Source organism: Falco punctatus (assembly GCF_963210335.1).
Source record: "Falco punctatus genome assembly, chromosome: 10".
Classification (NCBI taxonomy): domain Eukaryota; kingdom Metazoa; phylum Chordata; class Aves; order Falconiformes; family Falconidae; genus Falco; species Falco punctatus.
In genome coordinates, this window is record NC_137590.1 from 32783436 (window position 1) to 32799600 (window position 16165).

The 16165-nt window shown below is 37.2% G+C and overlaps 1 protein-coding gene across 3 annotated transcripts in view; it reads left to right on the forward strand.

Annotated features, from left to right (window-relative positions):
- Positions 1-16165, forward strand: part of OTOG (otogelin) — a 98021-nt gene that overhangs the window by 58080 nt on the left and 23776 nt on the right. For all 3 annotated transcript variants that reach the window (XR_013930883.1, XM_080405466.1, XM_080405465.1), the window contains 8 exons: positions 5165-5282; positions 5988-6067; positions 6456-10285; positions 10896-11064; positions 12061-12197; positions 13474-13563; positions 13944-14127; positions 15608-15828. Coding sequence is in view for 2 of the 3 variants with exons in the window: in XM_080405466.1 (XP_080261592.1) it covers positions 5165-5282; positions 5988-6067; positions 6456-10285; positions 10896-11064; positions 12061-12197; positions 13474-13563; positions 13944-14127; positions 15608-15828 (4829 nt within the window). In the remaining variant the exon portion in view is untranslated. The remainder of the gene's footprint in view (positions 1-5164; positions 5283-5987; positions 6068-6455; positions 10286-10895; positions 11065-12060; positions 12198-13473; positions 13564-13943; positions 14128-15607; positions 15829-16165) is intronic.

Genomic DNA, 16165 nt, shown 5'->3' on the forward strand with positions numbered 1-16165 from the left:
TTTACTCATAATGAGTTGCTCTCAAGTTTAATTTGAGCTTACATGCTTTGCCAGTCCAAGAGACTGTGACATGGGACCTGGGACTGGATAATGCTGAACAACTGCTGTTGTACCTGCAAATCCTGGGTATGTCACTGAACACATCTGCTTGGTAACTCTTGGAATCAGGCTGAGTTTTCTGTAGAATTATAATGTCTCTCCTATTTATACCACAAACACAAACATTTGATCTCCCATTTTTGATGGAATGAATAGGAGGAGATTAAATAGTTGTGTTAACAAGATTATATTCCTCCAACATGGTAATAGTAAACTGAGACAGAAGTATTTAAGAGGTAGATAATAATACTTTGTTTTCAGTGATGTTTTGGCTAGGCACAAAGTTCAATTTTTCTAGTGATATTTGTTTACATTTCTCATTGCAGAAATTTAGAAGTCATGGGCAGAGTTACTAGTTTGTGTGTGTTAAGTGGGTAGATAGGATTTCATGTTTCTAAACTTGTAACTGAGGAGATAGGCAATCTACGTTACTAAGCAGAGTTTTGCTGCTGTTATATATAGACCTAATTCTAAAGCAAACTTTTTTCCTACTAGATTTTTTGAAATCTTTGGGAAAAGTAGCAAACAGAAAAAAGTGTCAGGTGAGAATGAAAATCCAAATACTTATTTTTTTTTGTTATTTTAAAAACCTTTCTTTTCATTAGCTTTTATTAACATCAGAACATTTCAGATTTTAGTGTTGGTTTTTTTAAGTAAATGTCCATTTTTTGAGCATAGAATGAAATTATTCATAATATGCAGATTCTTACAATAGCAAATTTTGTCCCTATGAGGTAAAGGTCAGCATACAAAAAAAAAAAAAAAAAAAGGCAGGATGGACTTGTGAACAGCAGGAATTGTCAACACACATAAAAGTGGCTGAGTTACTAAGAAAGGTTGTTCTGACTCAGCAGAATGCCACGATCTGTAAGTGATAAAAAAATTAAAATTGTTCATTAAACGGTAGGAACTGTTCTTATTATGACAGGGTTGTTTTTTTTTTCTGAAAGCCATGAAAATGAAAATCCTAAGTTAAAGGGAAGAAAATGCTTCTCTGATGTCCAAGCAAGCGAGAAATCAATGAAGCTGGGGAATATCTTTTATTATATTGTCTTTGGTAACATGTATACCTGCGTTCATACAAAGGCTTTCTGCAGTACTGTAGCATGTTGGTATGCTCAGATCTTGTTAGGTAAAAGAACTGGGGACTAAGTTGGCATGTCAACTGGAGCGACTGTCACCCAGGGCATAAATTACCATTTTGTAAAGGATTTGCTGTGTCACCGAACCAAAGACAAATGCCGATAGACTTCACCAATAGACACATGGTTATTTTCAAATGCCATGACAAATCCTTTTGAGGAACACATGCCTCATATAAGAAGCTTGACTCATTGTCTGTAAACTGTGTATCATTCTTTTGTTGTGAGTGAACTCTACTGTTGCACAGAGTACAGTAAGCTCATATTACTGGTTGTTGGAGGGGGAATTTAGGTATTAAAAAAATGGGAAGCACGTGGTGGAGATGACTGGTTAGCATCCTGGCTAGCATAAAGCATTTGTGCCATGACACTGGTGAAATCCAGAGTTTCTGAGCTGTGGTAGTTTCTGTCAAGGGAACAGGAGTGTTGTAGTAACAATAAAGCTGAGGTTGGTCTGGCATGGAAGTGAATGCCTAGAATTAAAACACGGTGAAAGGACTATTTCCCTCATTTTAGGGAAAGGAAGGCTTGAATGGCTTTAAAGCGCATTGTAACTGCTTTTCCTTATACCCTAATAATTGCGGGTGTTGGGGTCGTAGTTAATATGCAGATGTACTAAAAAGAGGCAAAATATTCTATTATTTCAGCTAGGTATACAGATACTTTATTGTTCTCTTGGCTTAGTTTTGAATTCATGTTACTTCAGAACCAAACTCTGTGCCTGTTTCTCCTCCCCTTCATTTTCTGTCTAATCTCTATTTACTCTAAGCTTTTTAAGCAGGAACTGCATCTTTCTGTGTTAGTTTTTTTGGTTGGGTTTGGGGTTTTTTGGGGTTTGTTTTGTTTTGTTGTTGTGTTTTGTTTTGTTTTTTAATAGTGGCTTGGTCCTTGGACTGCTTAGGCATTCCAGAAGTGATGTTGCCAATAGTGAAAACTTTAAATATGATGAATGACTGAACTGACATTCTGCTGGAAAGGCATTTCCCCATAATTCATAATATAGCACAGATTTCACTATATCCGATGGGTTTACTGAGACATATTGAAAACTTTTGATATATTGGAAACCAATTATGCATATATTCAACCCTTGTTGTTGTATTTTGGTCTGTTCTTTTATGTAATTTACACACTAAAAAAAACTAATACAGCTGGCCCAGCACACTCCATTCCCTAAAATCCCTTGACTGGAAAATTAAATGTCCGCTGGTTCTACAGCTCTTCTTTGAAAACAATTTTATGACCAGGTTCATGAATTCACCTGTTGTCCATACTTCTTTCTGCAAAAGTAGAGATGAAATTTGCAGACAAGCATGACTTCGTTCTTGACTGAAAGCCGAGCTTATGAACCACTCGGCAAATGCTATGCCTTTATGTAGAAATTTGCCTTGTTTCCTACTAAGGCATGCAATACCAGCAAAATCTGTGAACTTTATCTGTGGGAAATCTTGAGGAAAACGCGGCAATCATTTCATCAAAGTCTAAGTTTATTCGACGAATGGGAGATGGTATGTTAACCCCAGTTTGGAAGTGTTAATTCATGATCACTGTTCTGCTAAATTGAAAACCTGTCATTCTTCATTAGGTTACAGTATGCCTTATGCAAAGCTTGTACCTTTATTGTGTTTGAAACTTCTGCGATGAATGGTGAGGTTTGTGGCAAGAGTTAAAAGTTATGGATCTGTCTCCATACTTAATCTAGGGTAATCTGATGAATGAGATTTCCTAGATTCCACTTGGATATACTGTTATTGCTGGTTATTACAACTGCTGGTGACTGCCTGTGCCAACAGGTCTCTGATATGTTCTGTCCTTCCGTCATAAATTTTCTTTTGTCTTTAAAATGTTACGACTCTTGACCCGTCAGCGCATACAAAACCTTATACATCAGTCAGCAAAATGTATGGAAATAAGGCCCTTCCTCTATTAGATTTAAGCAACTTAAGTTGGTTTCACTAGAAGGGGTCACAGAAGAATTCAGTGACATGTACTTAGATTTTTTGTATGGGAATGTAGCTTTATAAATGCATTTGTTACTGTCATAAGAATCATGTTTTCAAAATCATTGACAAGTTACTTCCTTGGATAATGATGTGTAAAAAGGGTAACACTAGATGGCAACATACACACTCTTTTTCTGAGTTTGATTTATTCCTTTGATTTAAGAGAATTATTTGTATTTAAGAAGACATTAGATGTTAATAATGGCAGAGGGATAATTACCTGTAAGTGCAGATGTCCCTAAATTGCAGGAAGAATAATTTCTTAAAATCTTCACATAAAAATTGTCTCCAAGAAGATTTAAAAGAGCTGCTCTCTGTGTCTCAGCCAAAGACCAGCAAAACTTAAAAGCAAAAAGAATCCAAAAGACAAAAAAATGGAAACTTTTACTAAGTAGTAAGCATTTTCTTCCTGATCGTTAATGTAAACATTGTTTAAGAGCAGCTATTCTTTGCAGGCTCTGAACAACATAGCTCTAAGATCAGGTTCACCAGTCTAGAGGGGACCCACATGTTGTGATGGTGGTCTTCTGAGGCATAAAAATGGAAGGGAAGTGTCACTGTCCTGCCCTGACTGCTATGGGAAGGAGCTGGGCTGGGCTGTCATAGTTCAGGTACTAAAATCCAGATATATTGCATGAGTCACACAGGTGTTGGAAGAACCACTGGGCTAAACTAGCATTGTTCAGGAAGCTGTTCTGTGTGCAGATGGGGCAGGGTTGTAGTGAAAAAGAAAGGGTGATACTGCATTTAAACATGCAAGTGTATATCACCCATGTGATGACTGCCACAAACTTGTTTCTCTCGGATTTTATGCTCAGTCTATTTCTTCTTTACATTAAGTTTGTAAATTTCCTGCATAGTTCATTAAGCACTCAAAGTATAGTGGATCCTTATTTCTATTTAATCTCACTTTGAAGTTTAACTCTTCCTCTACAGAAATTGTACTTTGGGTTTCAATTATGTGAAGTTGAAGTCTTTCAGTAAACACTGAGTAGATACTCTAAAGGCAGTTTGAGGGGACAGGGCGTGTTGTTTGCTTTTGTGGGGGTTTGGGGGTTTTGTGTTTTTCTTAAAAGTTGCCATAGTGTTTCATTATTGGTACTATTTTGTCTGGTGAAGTGTAAGTTCTGAGTTCAGTTTTGCAAGACTACATGTCTCATCTGAGTTGCTTTGTTCGTTATAGGAGCAGTTGGAATTAAAGATTCAGAATGTTTTGACGTTTTAATGCATTTCTGTTGGAGTGGCTATCATATATATATATCTTAATCAACTGTTAAGACATATTGCTTTAAAGAGCCTGAATTGACATAATATTTCTGATTACTGTATTTGGAATGGTGTTTATTTGGGCTTTTACAATTCAGTTGTCTCATGCAAGTAATGTACACCTTTATGCTATAACAGGAAATTTTACACACAAAATAAACAACCGGTATGATAGATTGTGTTATAAAGAGTATTGGACTAGTGCTTTTAATTTTGATTATAATAACAATAATTTTACTGATCAACATAATCTTAATTTTGCATTTTGTTTGAATAACCAAAGATATAGTTTCATTGTTGATATATTTTTTAAAACTTAAAACCAACAGATCTAACTTGTCTGGCTTTATTTTCAAGTGATTGTAATATACAGTAAATGTGGCTAATTCAGTGTCATGTTTTATACTACAAAGAGTAATACAGGCTGCAGAGCAAGCACACTTTAATATACGCTGCATAAACCTAAACTGGTTTTCTATGTTTAAAAGACCACAGCAGTTCAAAAAATATTACTGATTTTTTTTTTTTGTTGAGGATACAGGTAGAAACAGAGATTTAAAGCTGCAGTGAACTTCAAGCATTGCATCTTAGTAATACGTTTCTGTGTGTGTTTCTAGAAGTACATGAGAATAACAGATCTTTATTGTTTTTCAGATGTCAAATTTGAATTTCGATCCCATTCAGCATGTGAATGGCATTATGATGCCTGTACAAGCCCTTGTTTCAAGACGTGCAGGGACCCTTTGGGAAAAAACTGTCAGTCAGTACCAAAGTAAGTATCTGTAGTTTTATGGAAAAGTATGTAATTTGGGTAATATACTTATACAGCACAATAAGAATGTGAGTGACCAGATGTAGGCTCAGTATAGCAGGACTGTATTCTTGTATAAGGAGGTAAGCGAAGGAGAAAAGAAATGAAACAAAACCTGCTATGGCAGCTACGTGAAAGTGACGTTTCAGTTGCTGGGTGAGTATTGACAGGTTCTGGAATGACTAGTATATTTGTAACTTCCAAGCTGGGGGGTGGGGGCATTACAGAATACTAATAAAGAGAGGTGATTATAACTTTGTTTCAAATAGTTGTGCCCCTGCTTTTTCATTATGGCATTGCAACAGCCATATTTGTCCTTGCCTTTTCCTCCCAATAGATATTTTTGCTAAGTCTGGTAAAACTGGCCTTTGGATTTTGTTTTGTAAAAATGTTTGGTATTTCTTAAGCGATAGCATTCACTATTGAACCTGTGACCATTCAATTCAGAGGCTGAGTATTGCAGAGTTAATCCTTTAGCTTCGATCTGAGTGAGAATGGAAGCCATGGCAATGACGTTTTGAAGGAATACACTGAAGTGATAAAATTTAGATAGAACAAGACTGTCTACTTAAAAATACTTTATAAATAAATTCTGGTTTTCTAAAATTAAATGCTCAGTCCAGAATATACTGTTCAACTAGTTAATACTAATTATTTTCTCTTTAGAGTGGAAGGATGCATCCCTGTCTGTCCTCTGAATATGTTGCTGGATGAAATCACTCAAAGATGCGTGTATTTTGAAGACTGTATGTTTGAAAAATTATATATGTTATATATGATACTTAGCTTATTAATTTCTTAGGTCTTTAGTCAAACTTTCAAATATCGGGGCTGAAAGTTGTATAACTATGATCTTAGTTATATGAATCTTGAGATCATTATACATTTTATTAAAAATAATTTCACTCCAAAAATCTGACACAAATTTTCAACTAAGATAGATGTCCTTCTTCATAAAGCATTTCAGTAACATTAGATGTGGAGCAAATCAATTATTTTTTTAATTTGTCTGTGAATTTTGGAAGTTTAAAGGCAATTGAAAAGGTCAGTTATATGAGTTAACCTATAACTCTCCTAGCTTCATGGCTGTAATTATCCATACATTTCAGCCTATTTATTTGTGTTTGATTTCAGGCATTGAACCTGCAGATGGTAGTCCACCTTTGCCACCCAGCATTCAAACACTAGCAGTTTCACGCATGACATCAAGTACAAGTTTGGCAGCGATCAGTGAAGTGGCAACTTCATTTCCTGTAACTGAAGCAAAGGACATGGAAACAACACTTGCTTCACGATTACAACTCACTGCAGCTACAGGGAAAACTGATTTTTCAGCTGTTACATCTAATACAACACTTTCAACCATAACCTTAGCATCAAGCATTTCTTCACAGTCAACAGCAATGACGTCTGGGAGAAGTACTATAGCAATGTTCAAAGCAACAAAATCTAAAGTAAGCTTGTCTTCTCCTGTTGACATTTCTCCATTGTTTCCATCTACTCTCAGTTCAGAAATTCCCACAAAGGTACAACCGATCAGTAGTGGTTCCACTAAACTATTGAAGACCACAGAACCTCAGTCTGTAACTGCTACACATGCGGTGACTACAAGCACAGAATCAGAAGGCAAACCAATTACTACTTTTATTTCTACTGGGACACCACTTAGAAGAACAGAAATGCCAGTCAAAACTAAAATAATGGAAATATCAGAAATAGCCACAAGAACACTTCCCATGAAGGAAGCACAAGTAAAACCAGAAGAACTTACAACATTTACACCCAGTGCATTTGAATTAATAACACAAAAAACTACTGCGTATCTGCCCCGGTTTTCTATGTCACCACCCACAGGCATGCCTTCATATACACCACTAGTAAACCTAACAGGAACTTCAGAAGGGCCAAAAATAAGCATAGGACAGTCTTTTACCACAGCAGCTAATGTTACAGTAACATCATTTTCTCCTGTGATCACTACTTTCTTAAAACCAGCATCTTCAGCAACAACAAAAGCAGCAACTGTTTTGACTGAAAAAAGCGTGAAGACCACATTTTCACCAACATCCACACCACCTATTTCATTAGGAATGACAATTACAAAATCTCCTATTGAAACGGTTCAACACCTGACTGGTACTGCAGAGGTACCTTTCAGCACAACTCTAGGTCCAAGGACAACAATTCCAATAACTCTGCAGACTCAAGAGAGATCATCAGAAAAAACTTTGTTATCATTCACAACTCATAAAAAGGAAACTCCCAAAACAGCATCTCATGTGGAGCATATGTCAAGTTCCTATTTCCCTCCATATTCACTGCATCCTAGTTCTACTACTGAAAAATCTGTTACTTTTTCTACAAAAAGGCCTTCAGTGTCTGTTCCTACTCCTGCTTCTCCAGCTTCAGGTGAATTAAAAAAAACATTTAAAACTGTTTCAACTACAGGATATCCCTCATACACAGTTCTAAACACAACAGAGTTCCTGACTACATTATACACTAAATACCCTGTTACGGCTGAGACTATCAGAGTGACACCTTTGACTGTTGAGGTAACATCCCCTTTTGAATTAGCAAAGTCAACTTTGTCTTCTGGAAGAACATCTACCGACTACAAGTCAGCTCTGGTTTCAAGTACAGCGAAGACTAGCACTTCAGCGTATTCAGGTAGTGTTGCCACATCAGCAATGAAACCCCCTGTCTCATCGAAAGAAACCACCACAGTTCCTTTCATGTCTACAGAAAGAGAGTCAGCTCAAAGAACATCCATCACTGGATCTCCGCTTACTCTCCTTACTGCAACTGCAACCACATTGTTGGCAACACAACCTGATAAATCACAAGTGGAAAAAATTGCTAGCACCTCTACGAGAAAGCCATCTGCTTTCCCTTTTTCACTATCAAGTTCTCTAATCTCTTTAAACATTTCTCTTCCTTCACTACCCTCCTATGGAAAAGAAGCATCACTGACAGCTCTCAGTCCCATGCCTACCTCCCATGAAATGACCTCTTTCTATCCAAGAACAACTATAGCAAAATCTATGTTACCAACAGAAAAGACCTCTCCAGCTCTGACTTTCTCTATTTTATCCACCCTAACAGAACAATCAAGTCCAATAACAACAGTATCATACTACAGATCACCAGGCAAAGCCATTTTAGATATCACTCATGCCACGTTCTTTCCATCCTCTGAGTTCCCCAGTCAGCTCGTAACAACCAAAAAAGTAATGACAGCCAAAGAAAAATCGACTCTGTCCCCTTCCGTTGTACTTCCAGTAACAAAGCCTCCTTACACTTTCTCCACGTCTCAGTATCTAGCAGATAAATTGGTTTCTTCACCTTCTTTAACACAAATGATGCCAGAAGTAACCACCACACCAAAATATCCAATAGAAACTAAATTAGTTTCTACGACATGGCAATCTACAATCCAAAGTATAACAGATACAGCAAAATTTACAGTAGCTACAACTCAACCATCCTTTCCTCCATCCTCAGTAGGCCCCTTCTCTTGGCAGGCCTCTTCAGGAGATAAACTTTCAGTACAGACCACAAAGGCCGTGGTTATACCACATTTTTCTACTCAGAAGGCTATAGAACTTGGTTATCAGACTTCTGAGCCTTCTCTGACAAGCCAAAGCATTACCCCAATCTACCAGTATCCTGCAGAAACTCTAACAAAATCCACTGGTCACCCACAACGTGTCTTTAGCACAACTGAAGCTACAGTAGAATTGACTTACTCATACCCCTTCATCACCTCACGTCCTGAAGGCACTCAACCAAGTATATTTCCTACCTCAGCAGGTCCTGCACAAGTTATTTTACCAACTGAAAAAGAGTTGCATTTAACTGATTCAGTCACGCAACCGTATGTATCAAGAACGACTACCCTTTTGCAGTCCGTAGTCCCAACTAGAACAACAGCTGACTTGATTTTTGGCAAAAGTATTCTCCCTTCCTCACCAGAAGTGTTTGCACCTTCCTCTTCTTTAACAACGATTAAAAAAGAAACATTTCCTTCATTTTCCACACAAAAGGCAGCTACTGGTCTAAAATTCACATGGCAGGCCTCATTTACTGGATCACTTGATTCAAGACAAACACTTGAAACAACTACGGCTTCACCAGGATCTAAGTCAACCTCTTCATTAGCTTTACCAGAAACAACTGAAATTCCCATCACGATGAGGAGTGGGCCATCCACGTCAACAAGCAAAAGTGGTACAGAGAAAACTATGGTGTTGCCTAAGCAAGTCACACTTTCAACCACCACCTATAGTTCCACGTTTCTAGCAAGTTCAGCATTGTCAGATATGGCCCATTCATCAGCTGCAACTTCAGCCTCTTCATTGATAAGCAGTACTGGGCAAAATGTTAGTATTTTATCAGCAACTTCAGACAAAGCAGAAGTAGTAGCAGAATCCATCACAAGCTCTGTGAAGCCCACCTCTTTTTCAGTTACTTCAGAAGCAGAAGGAGCAGTGCCCATTGATACAGTAAAATCTGAAAAGCCAGAATTAACAACAGAAGTCCAAGCTGTCCATACTCAGGGTGCTACTCCAGGAACACCTCAGACATTTTACTCTCCATATTTCACAAACACAACTGCAGTTCCTTCTAATGTAAGTGTATCAGTACTGTCCTCTATAGGTTCATCCTCTGAACCAAAATCTCTTTCTTCTATAGCTGCATCATCAGTCAGTACTACTCAAACTTCAAAACTTGAAATACCATCTGAGATGCAAACACCTGTGAGTTCACTGCTAATGATATCTGACCATCCAAATGATACGACAGCTCCGTCAGTTTCCTCATTTCCCTCTTTATCTACCAAACCACTTTATGGCTTGACTACAACATTTTCTGATGGACTGGCAACAGCTGAAGCCGTGTCAGGAGTCACAGCATCAGCTTTTATGCTGCCTAGAGAAACAGCAACTCCTCAGACTTGTACAGTGAGTATCTATAAATATTTATCTGGTTTTGAATGTGTCTTGGTTACTTCTACACACTGATAAAAAAATAATTGTGAGCCATACTTTGATCTTCAGGATTTAAAATAGCTGTATCAAACAGGGAGCTCTATTATTTTCTGAATTATATCTGAAGCTTTGGGTGGTTTCATTGCACATAATGGTTTTTATAAGTGCTATAATCCACTGTGAATGCTACAAGAATGGGGTTTTGGCAAAATATGGTGCTTCATAGTTTTCAATGGCAGGTTTTGTCACGTTGCCCTCCTTAAAGTACACCTTTCCAGACATCCGTGTTATTATTCTTACCTGTGCTCTTCCATACTTTTCCTTCTCAACTTTTTTTTTAACGTAAAGTTAAAAATTCAGTAACGCTGTTCCCCGCTTTGCAACAGGACAGCAGTTTTAAACTGCTCTCAGAACGGTCAGGTTTTCAAAGGAGCTTTTCACTTGTAGCTTCCGTCAGCATCACAGGGATTCATAAGTATTCTGTACCAAAGAATCTGAGCCCCTTTTTTGAGCAAATACTCTGCAATGTAGTGATACTTGCTTGGTAAGAATGGTAACCTGTCTTTTATTAAATATGCCTTAGCCAATCACAGAGAACGAGTGCATAAAACACATTTGCTTGGATGGACAACTGATCCAAGTTAATAAGTCACAGAACTGCCCATATAATGCAACTCAACCCAGCTGTGGAGTTTTAGGCTTTGCTACTCAAATGAATGGTGACAAATGCTGCCCAAAGTGGGAATGTGCATGTAAGTAAGTGTGCTTTTGAAGTGAATTTAGATAACAATTTAATGCATGTGTAAGAAGGCTAAGAACTGACACCTCTATACCATGGTGTAGAAATAGAAGATGCATATTGTACGGATTATTTGTTGTCTAATGCAATTCATAATTCTAGTTCTACGTCCAGGGAAATGAAATCAAAATGCTGCTTTAATGTAGGATATTCCTTTTACCCAGCTTTAGGTGTCTGCAGTGGATGTGTCCAGGTCTGACTTAGACCCATACTGTTTTCTGTCTAATCAGAGGACACCTAGTCAATATAGTAGTGGATTTTTTGGTTCATCTTATATCTACTTCAGTATGAGAAGATTCCCTAGACTCTGTGAACTAGCACTTTAACAGTGTGAGGACTCTGAAAGTATAGCTGTACTGTAATTACTCCCACCAGTTACCTAGAATCGGGCAGGAATAATAGAAACCTTAGAGAAAATTCAATTTAGTCCATAGTGGTAAAGAAAGGATGCAGAGATAAGCAATGCAAATTTCTACTTATGGTCTAGAATCTGAAATAAATTGAAGAGTAGAACTCCAAGCCCTTTGAAACAAGAGCTTTAGCAATAAGACTGTGAAGAAGGAAATATTCCACGTGAGCTCCCACCTTCAGAACAAGACTGGAAGGGATCTAAGGATCCAGCATGATCCACTGTCATTCATGTTTTTTGCTAGTTTGGGGTTTGTAAAAAATCACTAACCTTTGCTGGTGAGAACTGTAAGAAAATAACTGACTGCGGAGGTCTGCAGGTCTTTCAGGTCCCACTGAAATATGCAAGATTTGGCTCTGCTCTCCATTCACAGAGATGCAACGGTATCAAATATAGCTGAAAATGTGCACTGTGTATATGAAAATCTAGTTAGCTAGCTAATCTTCTAAAACTGATTGGTTTATCTTCATATTTTGTAATATTTACAGACATTCTAAGATACATTAGAAAAAATGTTTAATTTCTTTTTATTTTTCTTAGGCCGTTGCACAATTTTCTCTGATCTGAGCATTGTAACCTACGATGGAAATTATGTGGCTTTATTCAAAGAAGCATCCTACGTTGTTAGTCAAACTCAAGATGAAACTATAACTATCCACATCCTTGACTGTAGAACGGTAACTAATATTTATTACCTAACAAATGATGTTCAGTACTGCTAAGAAGATATATCTTAAAAGAAGGGGCTAAGTAATACTACATAGTTGTGGTTAATTATTTATTTCTGTGCAACATCTATGAATTTTACTTGCATTTTACAACACTTCTTACACATTTTACAACACATTAATTGTATAGGACTTTTATCACCTGACTTTATATTCACAGCTCATTCTGAAACAGCTGGAAGGTGAGAGGTAGGTCCATGTTATCTTATTATAAGTGTAAAATAGACAAGGTGGTGAGAGACTAAGTGGATATACATTCGTTAGTCACTTCTGTGAATGCTATCATGTAATCAGTACCACCATAGTGTACCAGTGTACCACCAATGTATTTCAATGCATGATTTTTATCTATGTTCCTATGGAGAAATTTGCATTGGAAACACTAATCCTCAGAGCCATGAAAGACTGTAGAAATGTCAGAATAAATTACAGCACCTTGTGCATTCCAAGTCTCTGACAGGAACAAATGTTTGTGTCAGAAAGGGAAGACAGAAACCCTAACGGGTATCCTGCCTAACGGGTAGTGTAGGTAGGCTCTGTGTTATGAAGAATTAATTTCTCGTGAGCCTTTACAAAACACTTTAAATTCCAGGCTCTTCTGTGAAAGCTACGTAATTTCCATGTCCATATAAATGTCCATCACAAAGTTTGGTCCCAGGTAGTACCTTATGGAATTTGATTCCAGAAGTTCAATATGTTTGATGTGAAAAAGCAGATCAGTTTATGACTTCCAGATTTGCTTTCCTGTTGTATTCAGTGCTTTCTGTTTTGTTCAGCACCCAGCACCTTGGTGGCTCAAGAAGTATGCATATATTTCTGATCCATTACTTGTGTACAGTACATATATCATATGGATTTGTCATGCCCAGTCCTGTTCTCACTCTGTTTCAGATATGTGGTTCATACTTTAAGTGTCCAAACAGCAAGTCTGCTGTATTCTTTTTACCTGAAAACCTTTATTTCTAATGTAATTTCAGGATTGAAATTGATGATACAACAGAGTTGCTGAACACAGTGAGATCATATTTTGTTTGTTTATTTTGCAAGAATTCTACCTAGACGAACTTTCTAGTCCAGGCTGAAAACTGCAGTCAGCATCAGTTTTCCTCTCTAAAAAATATACCCCCCCCAAATCCTTAATATCCCGGTACCTAAAACCAATAAGTAGCTAATGTATCATGATTTTGCACATCATGACCGTAGTTGATGTATTTTTTCTCCACAGAGTAATTCAAATTCAACTTCTTTGTGCCTGGCAATGCTGAATCTAACCTACGTATCAAATCAAATTATTATCAATCGTTTAAGTAGAAAAGTAAGTATTTTGAGAGTTTGGTTTTCTTTGCATTTTAGATAGCATCTTACTTCTGTAATCAGCTGCCTCCTTATGTGGATACTGAAGATTAGAGTAGGACACAATAGGACACATTCATTGTTCCAACTTTGTAATTTAGTGAACTGCTAGTAAATTTAAAGAGTCAAACTGTGGTACAAGGACAGTTAATGAGGCAAGTCCAGGGCAAGGCACTTAAACTGTTAGTCTCTTTAGTACCTATATTATCTTTGCAGAAGTGAGCCTGACCTTTTGAAATTAGTTACTACAAGCCAGATTCCTAAGCTGTCGAGAATCAGGTCTTATTTCTACCTATAGCGCTTGGTACCTGACATTTAACCTCTTTTCTGTGTGTATTTTAGATAACAGTAAATTCAAGATTTGCTTGGCCTACTGTTAGAAAATATGGATACAAAGTGGAGGATACAGGCTTCAAGTATGCAGTTGAGACCCCAACAAAAATCAGAATTCAGTGGTTTCACAACACAGGCGTGATGATTTTTGAGTTTAATAGTAGCAGTGGACCAAGAGCTTTGGGATTATGTGGTAAGTCTAGTGTAGTGCAAGAAATAAAGGCATTCAGATGCTTTGCTAGGGAGGCACATTTTCCTAGTTATATGAAGTACTTTTGCAGGATCTGGCCCAAAAGAGTTATTGTAGATCATTGCAAAGTCTTAAGATACTATTAAAATGAAATTATTATTAGTTTTTTAATTGTTGAAATGATGCTTGATACCTATACACATAATCACTTTTTAGCCATAATGATGCTTCTAACTGTAAGCTGTTTGAATCACAGGCATGACTGCTGTAACCAAACCCAAATAAGTAACACAAGCATAAGTCCATAATGTCAAATAAGGTTATTTACAGATTTAGTGTTTGATATCTGTCTGATAGGAAGTAATATATGCTATTTTCAGTTTCTAAAGGTCAGGATTCACGGGGGATGTTAACTTGAGAGAACTAATCTTAGTTATCTGGTGGAGGAGGTGGAATACCATCCCTGGATGTGTTTAGAAAAACTTGTAGATGTGGTGCTTAGGGACATGGTTAAGTGATGGACTTGGCAGCCCTGAATTAATGGTCGGACTTGATGATGTCAAATGTCTTTTCCAACCCAAATGATTCTGTGATTTTATGATTTTATAATTTAGAATTGCCATGCACGTTTGTGGAGCTCTCAGAAGAAAACGTTCTAGAAGTCTGATATAAAATCCTCAGACTTTGTAATCAGGAGGAAAGAATGGGGGACTGATCCATCATTCTGCTTTTTCACAACTCTTAAAGGACCCTCCCGAGTGGACTACCGTAATACTTGCATCTTCTGTGTTGACTGAAGTCACTCTCCATGTGTTGCATACCTTTTTTTGCTCCAAAGTGTTTCAGTATTGCCAGCTGCCTTAAACAGAAACAAAATGTGTTGCTGCCTTCTGAGAATCAAATACAGAAAAGTTGTGGGGTTTGGGGTTTTTTTTTTCCCCTGCTAAGGGGTAATATAAGTATACATGGAAGTGCTAAAAGCTGCACTTTTAAGGTAGCTCTTAAGCCAATAGGTGCTTAAGACTGTTCAGGGGCATAAGTAGGATAGTACAGTATTTCTGCAGTACAGTAACAGATAAGCATCTTGGCATTTTATGGGATTTCCCTTTTCTGATCACATTTACAGTTTTCAGTTATTGCTATATGTGGAGGTGCTTTGTAACCTTTTTAAAAATACATTTTTGTTTAGTGCTTGTGCAACTGAATGAAGTTTGTGTGCCATAGCTGGGCACTCTGAACAGCTCTTTGATATGTAATAGATTTCCATTCATAGATGCACCATTACTTTTGCTTTGTTTAATTTGTCTGAATTTTTTTGTATTTTGATCCTCCCAAATACTTTCTACATCTGTTGTAAGTTGTGATACGATCACACTGTATAAGTTTTTTAAAAGCTATTTACTTGTTCAAATGTGCCACTTCAAACGTACTACAGAATGAACCAAGTGGTGTTAACCTGCTTTTTTCTTCTGGTCATACACAGGGGTTTGTGATAGAAGCTTGGAAAATGACCTGATGCTACCCAACAGGACAGTTTTAAGCAAGAGCAGTGCTCCATCGACTTTTATAGACAGCTGGCAAGTGCCAGACACGTTAAAGTATGTTGGAGAAGACAGGCATCAGGAAACTAATTGCTCAGTTATGGACTGCTCAGAGTGCTTAAGAATGGTGTTGAACCAGACCTTCAGCAGCTGTCATCCTTACGTATGTTAACTATTTCAGAAGCTTACATTTTAAAAGAGATGCAGTTCTGACATGATTTTGTATACTTGACAATTTCATTAATGTGAAACTACATGTAACCACATCTATGGAATGAGATACTTACTTTTTTGTATCTACAGTTGCAAGGTAAAAGTAACTGAAGAGTGTGGCAGCTTGATAGGAGTGTTGCAATAAGCAACTAATACTTTCAGAATTCAATCTCTGTTAGTTTTGACAATACCATCGAATTAACAAACCAGTCCCAGCTAATTCAGTTGTATCAGTATGATGTAGAGCAAAGTAAAATAAAATAGTTTTAGTATTTAATTAATCCTTG